Source organism: Cygnus olor, chromosome 3 (genome assembly GCF_009769625.2).
Source record: "Cygnus olor isolate bCygOlo1 chromosome 3, bCygOlo1.pri.v2, whole genome shotgun sequence".
NCBI lineage: Eukaryota > Metazoa > Chordata > Aves > Anseriformes > Anatidae > Cygnus > Cygnus olor.
The window spans coordinates 5223052-5232076 of NC_049171.1; the positions used below are offsets into that span (position 1 = coordinate 5223052).

Genomic DNA, 9025 nt, shown 5'->3' on the forward strand with positions numbered 1-9025 from the left:
CATTGTCCTATTTCCCAGTAGAGATCTGATTTTGGTACACTTCTCAGGCTGAGATCTAGGTGCTGGAAGAGGTGGCCCAGAACAGTAATTTATACAATATAAGGAAATACTGAAAGTTATCAATGTCCTCTGGAATTCAGTCTTCAGATGTGTTTGGAAATAAAATCAGATTCTGAAGCAGTGACATTAATTCCTAGTCCCCACGTCACCTAAGACACTCCAGTCAAGAGCGATGCTTTGCATTCATCCAGCTCTAGGGTGCCCAGAGTACACACCACTGAGGGGTAGGACACACATAGCTAAAAGCTTTCCTGCCACTGTAGGATCCACTTGGTTCAAAAAAATTCTCAACATGCCAGTTTTTCTCTCATGAATCTTTGAATAGCTGCTGGTCAGGAAAATTAATTTCTTGACAACAACAAGAGAAAGGAGACAGACTTGTCTCTGTAAAGGACAGAAAAAAAAATCTTCTTTCGTTCAGACTTGTAGATTTCCCTGCTTCTTAATTTCACATATTAATTTCTCTTAGGCCATCCTAGGGAAAGGAAAGGCTTGAGGACTTATAACAAGACAGGCAGATGGGATTAGAGACATCCAAGTATTGTGCTGCAGATAACCCAGAAAATAGTTATACAGAAGGAATAATTAATTCTTCAGTCAGAAGCAGTACAATCAGTACAATGGGAATATCCATTACAGTTTAATTACAAAACAATTTTTAAACTTACAACCACTCCTGAATCTTTTGGATTTTCCATGAGCAGTTTCCTCTAAGCAGAGAAGTCATAAGTGGTTACTATATTTGATTTTAGGCTTATGCTGTAAGATTTCTGATTTCACCCAGATTATTAAATTCCACCAAAGTACTCCTGCAGCACGCAAAAGGTTGTCTGAATGCAGACGTATGTGAGGTTTGGTTATTAGTGAATTTTGGCTAGAAACTGAAAAGGTGTGTGAATCACTCTGAAAAATGAGCAGGGAAGAAAGTGGGCATTCATGCTTTTCAGCAATGTTACAGATGGCAGATTTGCCTCCAGGACATTACCTTGCACTGGAAAGCCACAGCTATGTAATTTCTTAGCTAAAGTGGTAGTCACAAGCCTGCTAAAACCCTTTCTTCGATGCTCTGGAAGAGTATAACTATGAATCATGGTGGCAAACTGGTCTGTCAGGCTCCAGGAGAGGGGATACCCCTTGTCATCTAAGACACAGACACTGGGAAAGCAGCAAATGAGGTTAGCAAGGTACTTCTCGCACCTCGGATTGCCTCCTCTCGACCAGGTTTTGTTGAGCAGGCTGGAATGGGAGACGTCCAGGTAAGCCAGGGTGAATTTAGGGTCCATCCTAAGAGAGTACAGAAAATGGATTAGGAAAAAAACCTGTGTATCACATTCTCCAAACTACTACACTAGATTTAAAGCCACCTTCTCCATCTGAATGGGTTTCCAGGTCTATATTAGAAAGGGGAATGAAAGAGACCTGAACTCAGTAGTCTGGAGTTTTGTGAATAACTGTAGAGGGGAAGGATGCTCCATTTTAGGTCTTTGTTTATGCAGACTCCTGAATCCACACAACACATTCCAGAGATGCCCTATTCCTTACAGGAAAAGTGAACATTGTTAAGGAAGACAAGTAGCCCCAGTGTCATATAGCTGGCACAGAGGATTTGATTTCCAATCTCTCATCTTCCAAGACCCATAGAGTCTCTCTGGATTTTGAATCCACTACTGAGAAATTTATCCCAGGAAAAAATGGAGCCTCCAGTTCCTCTGCTCTTCTGCTCTGATGTCAGACAAATCTCACTGGCAGAGGAAATGTAAAGAACTTAGAAAGTTTCAAGCAGTTGTGTAAAGCCCTCTTGTGAAAAACAAATTTCATGGGAATCCCAGATCCATCTACCAAATCTAAGGAGCTTTGACACAGGAGAGGAGGACTGTGGAGCTCATGTATACATCAAGAGAGGAGGGGATGGGGACTATTCTGAAATATAAACCTGCAAAAGAGATAGATGTTAAAGAATGACATTGGTAAGTTTTAAGTTTTGAATTACTTTCTTAACAAGTAATTCCTCAGTCAGATTTTTATCCCAGTCACAGAGAAAGCCTAGCAGTCTTCCTATTATTTGTTATGTAAATATACTTTCTATAAATATATTGTAATGACATTGATAAATGATATGGCATTCTTAGACATACTGAAGTTTGACATCTGGCAGCGTGTCTGGGTCTGAGTGGATAACCATCTGGAAGGAGGATGTTTTCACATCTACCTGCTTAGATAATGCAACAGCTCTGGATATTCCACATATTCCATACTGGAGCCCTGTGTTTACAAAGATAAACACTTAGATACTTTAAAAAGAATTTTATTTATTTGTTTTTGTAAATAAAGTCCACTATTACACTTTTTACAGAACTAGCCAGGTACCTGAGATCTCCAAAATTATAGAATACACACACATATATATATACATGTGTGTAATATATAATAAATATATTCTAAAGAAATATAGAAGCATAGAATCATACCACATCCCGAGTCGGAAGGGACCCACAAGGATCATGGAGTCCAACTCCTGGCTCCACACAGCACCACCCAAAACCAGACCTTATGTCTGAGAGCGTTGTCCCAATGCTTCTTGAACTCCTGCAGCTTGGCGCCATGACCTGCTCTGGGGAGCCTGTCCTGGTGCCCAGCCACCTCTGGGTGCAGAACCTTTCCCTCACATCCAGCCTGACCCTCCCCTGTCCCAGCTCCATGCCGTTCCCTCGGGTCCTGTCGCTGTCCCCAGAGAGCAGAGCTCAGCACCTGCCCCTCCGCTCCCCTCGTGAGGGAGCTGCAGGCCACCATGAGGCCTCCCCTCGGCCTTCTCTGCTCTGGGCTGAACAAACCCAGGCACCTCAGCTGCTCCTCATACATCTTCCCCTCCACACCCTTCACCATCTTTGTAGCCCTCCTTTGGACACTGTCTAATAGTTTTATGTCCTTTTGATATTGTGCCGCCCAACACCGCACAAAGTGTTTGAGGTGAGGCCTCAGCAGGCAGCAGTGTCTGCATTCAGCTTCCAAGCACAGGCTCTCATTAGATTTCTAATTACCACATTAACTACTGCTCAGCTCAGTCTGAGCAGTAACACAAACAAACAAAAATCCTACAAAAGCCATAGCTTAGAACTTGTGTTTTGTATAAGTACAAAAAAAAAAAAAAACCTTTATGCACGGCAGAATGGCAGGATCTATACTCCATTAAGACTTTTTAAACCAACAAGTTCATCTATTCTGTTTCCTTTAAACCAAGTAACAACTATACCTTGAATCTGAAAAATTTGTCCCCAGTTGATGGCATTTGTGTTTTCAAGTAGCTCCTGGTAAGCATGTGGCTCCTTGTAGAAAACTGCATGTGTGTTAGTATAATGGTCAAGGTCATCTGTCTTATTATGGGGAGAAAAAATACAGAATTAAACATTCCTCCCTTTCCACACACACAGCTTTCACACTGGAATCAAAACTCACTGAAAGGTAATCCCTGAAATCCATCAAATGGTTGGAGCTTCAGGGTGGATTTTTTTAGGACATTTTCCTTGGCGGTTTCAGTAATAGAAAAATCTATTGCTCTCCACAGTGTCAAAAGTAGCAGAAAGCAGCAATGGAAATAAGCCTTCATATAACCAAGGCACAGTAACCCAGGCCTGGTGGCAGTTTCTTGAAGCTCTTGCTGAATTCATTGTTCAAAACCCACCTTTTCTACCAGTTGTCCCAAAACCCACACTATGTTATTTGGTCACCAACGTCAACATGTTTAGACTGCACATGTTCTGGTAAACAAAATAGCAGCAATGCCCGTTCTCTGCCCTGAGTTGAAATAGCACAGTCAGTGCATGTCAATACTGTTAAATTCTCTTAGTCTCCAAAACAGGATGGCAACAACATCCAAACCTGGGGATTGTCCTTGTCCTGTGCTGACTCCTGCACTGCTGGCCTAGGAGCACTGGCTGTTCCAGACGGCATGCCAATGATCTAACAGCACAGGCAGTACTCTTAGTACCTGATGTGAGACCACACCAACACGAGCCTGTCTCCTAGCCTGGGGTTGGGGAGGCACCCATAAATGAATGCAACTCAGAGACTGTTTTATAATGGTGGACAGAGGGGGCTAAGGCAAGGCTTCTCCCAGCTTCACTTTAGCACTGCCTGTTCTTAACTCCAGGAGGAGGACCCTTCCTTCATCTTGCAGCTGTATCTGCCCCATCACAGGCTCATTAAGGCTCTTTCTTTCTGTCTGCCTGTACAAAGGCTAGAGAGAAAAAAGAATCCTGGTAAGGCTCAGTCAAGTGCCATGAGTGCAGGCAAAATATGTCTCTCCATAAGCTGTGCAAGTTATTCTTCAGTCAGTGCAATCAGGATGCTTACAATTAATTAGAGCATGTACTTCACAGATAAGCTTGGTTAGGCTATAGTCACTAGTCAGCTTGCTTTAGGAAAGAGCAGCACTCCCTAAAGTGGACTTTGATCTTGCATCCACCTGGGTTGTCCTGCTACACTTTATGGTTCCCACCCACTCCCAGATAAAACTCGCCCCATTCACAAAGCTCTCAGAAACAAAGCTAATAACATGTATATCTACCTGCCTCTGAGGACGGGTGATGACAACTTTGAAGTCTGACCATGAATCTACCACCACCTCCTTCCTGAAGGGATTCCCTCGGTTGATGTTCATTACAGCTCCATAAACCTGTAGGATGAAGATCCAAGTAAGACAGCTTGAGACACACTTCTGTGGCGCTTGTGTTATAAACTGGAGAATGAACCAGCAACACAGAGCTGAAAACACACCTTTAGATTTTCATATACAGACATTTATCACATAGATTGACACATTCACATCTGGCGTTATCTATCATGAAGATAAATCATTGTGTAATTATGGCAACCTTAATTACTTTGGAGGAGATGGGGACAGGTTTGCTTCTTTCTTTCTTTTCTTAAATACGTGGATTTAGTTCAGTAAGCAGGGCCATGTGTATATCTCAGATGTAGTCATATAAACAGCAGCTATCAGTCAGACCAGAAGAAACACAACCTTCTCCCCAGAATATCGATTCCCAGATAAATGTCCCAATGTGCTGACAGAAGTACCACAGAAAACAACAGGTCAGTGCTGTGTTACCTTGAGGGACTCAGGAAAACTCCGCTGTAACATTTTCTCCAGCATCTGCAGCTTCGTGGAGCAGTTGAGCACCAACATCTTCCTTACAAACCTTCCTGAAAATCACACACACAAGGTGTAAAAGTCACTGAGAAAAGCAGCAGTGTGGGGTAACAAGTAATTTCATAACTGCTAATTTCATAAAATGCGATAGCTCCCACAAGTCCCTTGTTTCTTCAGAAGATGGATGTGAAGAGAACAGCGGGATGGTGTTATACAGAAGAAGTTGGAGTCAGAAAATCTTGAGCTTATCATATTGTTCAACACCAGCTTTAGTGCAACATCTGGCAGGTCAGTTATAGATAAGTTCACAAAGAAGTCTTTCTCATACATCTGCCACCAAAACTAATGGGGGGGGGGGGGGGGGGGGGGGCGGTTTGAAGCTATTACAAAAATCCTTACCACCAATTACCACAATTTTTTTAAGCTACTAACTAGTAACGTGTAGTATGTTGATTCAGCCTTCAACATTTTAGGCTGTGATTTGGGACAGTACATCCTCCAGAGTCACCTCTTCAGCGGAGGAGATACTGCGAGAATGACAGCGACAAATCCTACATGGGAAACAGCTGCCTAGCCCTGGTCATTTTCTTTCTTTCCACCTTTGCTGGGAATCCAAACCAACCCATCCAAGACAACATATTTACAGCCTGTAAAAGAGAGAGAGAGAGAGAAGCAATAAAAATGTATCTTCACTTAAAGAGTCCAAGAGAAGAGTTAAAATCTTAAGGCTTTCCAGAAGTACCACATCCTTTTTCCTCTCTTCTATCTCTCAAAAGCGTTCCAACTCATCTAAAAAACATATCCCTATGCTGCATCAGTCTCTCTCTTTGCTCCTTGTCTTCTTTCATCAAACATAAAAAAGAAAAAAATAGCCCGTTCTCTGATCACATGTGCCTTTCTTGTGCCTATGTGCCCTTCTTGAAGCTCACACTCACATTTTCTCACCATATTGAAGGTGAAATTTGCCTCTGTGTCACAACAGTGCTTTGTCAGTACATGTATAACTATATACCTAAAGGCAGTGTTGATGTGTTTGAGTACACGGCTACGTTTACATAAGGACAGTTCCTATAGCTCTATGTCTGGAAATACTTTCAGATTGAAAATAAATATTGCACAGATAGACCACCTGATCACATACCTGCTTTCAGTCTTGTAGCTTGTCCGTCCAAATTGCAATAATAAGCTTGAAATTAGGAGACAGTAAAATTCATTTACTTTGTTGCTGCAGAAAGACAGGGTCCTTGACCAGAGTCTTAAAACTCTAAAATATAGTTTTCTTGATCCAGAGCATTCTAAACTGATATATTGCTCTTAAACGCTTACTTCTCTCTTTCCTTTGAGGAGCATGGAAATAAAAACCAGAACCAGCTACACCTTATGTAAGCGTAGTTAATGAAGTATTAAAAGGCTTGTGCAAGAGTACTTGAGCAGCGAGGGCTGAACCAGATGACCTCCAGAGATCCCTTCCGACCTCAGCCGTTCTGTGGTTTTATAGGCTCCCCAGCAAGAACACTTTTTTTTTTTTTTTCCATAAAGACATTTAATCTCTTTGTGCTGATAACAATGATCTGCCTTGCATAGATGTATAATTACCATTATTCTTCTCAGTGGTAGTGAAATTAAAGTGGTCATTTCTCATTCTCAGTGCTAAACGTCATACCATAAGGGAATTAAGAATCTGAGCTAAACAGAGACATGTTCTGCCAGAGAGAAGAATCAACCTAGCTACACAGCCCCAGGCATCATTTGAGATGGCACCCATTTACCCTGACATTTTGTTCATTCCTCAGTTCAGTTTGATGATGCTAACCCGTGTTGCCATTTTGATTAGGACTTGATAACTTATACCACAAGGTATAGAAGAGTCTATAGAATAAGGAACATTAAAGTGTTATGGGACAGCACATGCAGAAAGATGTTTTATTTGAGCACAAGGCAGTGTTGATAGGGGATATGAATTGATATTCCTGGTAAATCTTAAGAAATCTGAGGTTTGTAACTTACCTACCTGAAGCCAAGGTTTGAGAAACTGAAGTTTCAGAAGCTTCCAGGTGTCACAAAAGTGACTCAGGATGTTCCGCAACCAAGTAGGAAACAGGACTCAAACGTAGATTTACAGTTTGTACAAAAAGTTTAGTCATTTTCTTGAGAGCCCTTCTGAATCAGGGAAACGAGGAGACACGCTAAAATTTATAGTATCTTACATACAATTTGCAATAAAACACCACGCAAACACACCTAACCATATTGTTACACCAATCCTGACTCCACAAATCATCTTCCCATGTTTTCACACGCAGCAGAGCTCCTGGCACAGGACTTCAGTTGGCTCCAGTCCTCCATTTGTGTCTCCCCGAGACCTTGCTCTTCCCTGGAGCTGAAGCTTTCACAAAAAAGCACTTCTGGTGTTTTGTCACATTATCGTTTTGTTGCTTCTTGCAGAAGATCAGCTTGATCGGAGCCCGAAGTGGTCAGCCCTTTGCTCTCACGCAGGGTCACAGCTACACGCCCGCTGGTCAATGGGGGAACTCTTCTATAAGGGTCAGCAATCTAAGCCAGGACCTAAACTCTGATCATTCTGCAACTCTGCCCAAGGGTATCCACCATCAGTTATTTGAGCTAAGCCTCCTAAAAAACGGATTTTATGTTCCTGTTTAACTTAGACTTATTTATGCATGCACAACAGCCGCAAAGTAAAAACATCCACTGTCAGTCAGCCATAAATCGCCCAGTGCCAGGCAAATAATAATAATTTAAAAAATGTTGACAAAGTTTTATCAATGTGGCTTATGAAGTATAAAACTCTCACAATAAAATGCTCACAAGTAGCTCAACCTTACTGTAAGGAGGGGTGCGTCTTCATTTCACAAAAATTAAGATAACTGGCATATGGAAAAAAAGCATTAATCCATACTCTGAATTAAATTACTTTGGTGTAGTGGTTATGTCTGTAAGTGCTCCCCTGGTAGAGTGATGTGATCCAAAATTTGAAAAAGCAGATTAGGTATTGAGAAATATTTCTCATGTGATTGAGTATAAAGCAAGCAAGTATTTAACCTGCTATTCCTTCTCCTACACATAACAACTAGAGAGGCTTTTAATCGCTCATAGGAGAATGGAGATAATTACTGCATGTTTCAATTAAGAGTATGAGTTGCTTGTGAGCAAAAGAACCAAGCATTTGTGTAGCAAGGCAGTAGAAAGAGCACTGCTGACAATCCAGCTGACAATCTGGCAAGAGAAAGCACTGCGTAACTGCATTGTTTAAGGGAGAAACTCTACCTTGGAAAAAAATACGGGAGATGAAAGTACCCAGGGAAAAAGATCTTTTGACTGCATTTTCTTTGTCTAAAGCTGTAGAATAGCCTGCAACTAATGAAATATGAGGCGAGTTCTCAACTTTGAGATTAGAACTTTGCTCTATAATGTTCTTATCCACTTTCTTCATTCGTCCGGATAAACAACATTTGAATGTCTTTTTTGAGAAGCACTGAATATGAAAATGTAAAAATAAAACAATTCCTGGAGAGTTGATAAAAATTATACAAATCTCCTGCATTTCTTTTTTTTTTTTATTGAAGAGAGTTGAAAAGGAGATTTGCAACTGAGCACTAGATAAACATATTTTTATTACATGCTTCAGGTTTAAAGAGGATTTAACTCCAAAATAAATGTTAGTTTAAGAGGTACTGCTTTCACCAATTTACAGATGCAATATAAAAGTCAAAATAAAATGGGTTACCTTACTATATAAAAATACCAAAATAAACACAAATTCCACCTCCCTCCCTTCTCCTAACACAGTATATATCA

General features: G+C 41.1%; 1 protein-coding gene across 1 annotated transcript; it reads right to left on the bottom strand.

Moving 5' to 3' along the window:
• Window positions 1-797: 797 nt before the first annotated feature.
• On the bottom strand, window positions 798-5245 carry GLYATL3 (glycine-N-acyltransferase like 3). The gene is made up of 5 exons (XM_040553043.1): window positions 5168-5245; window positions 4613-4732; window positions 3311-3431; window positions 2196-2322; window positions 798-1344 (listed from the first exon to the last, which is right to left on the bottom strand). The coding sequence occupies exons 1-5, from the start codon at window positions 5243-5245 to the stop codon at window positions 921-923; spliced, it is 870 nt and encodes a 289-aa protein (XP_040408977.1). The 3' UTR covers window positions 798-920.
• Between the last annotated feature and the right edge of the window lie 3780 nt (window positions 5246-9025).

What these genes read in the sequence shown, in the direction of transcription:
- GLYATL3 (XM_040553043.1), bottom strand. Translation starts at nt 5,245, where the DNA reads ATGTTGGTGCTCAACTGCTCCACGAAGCTGCAGATGCTGGAGAAAATG. An exon ending in GTTTTCCTGAGTCCCTCAAG is followed by an intron (nt 4,733 to 5,167) that starts GTAACACAGCAC and finishes TTCATCCTACAG; the next exon opens with GTTTATGGAGCTGTAATGAA. An exon ending in CTGCCAGATGTCAAACTTCA is followed by an intron (nt 1,345 to 2,195) that starts GTATGTCTAAGA and finishes GTACTCTCTTAG; the next exon opens with GATGGACCCTAAATTCACCC.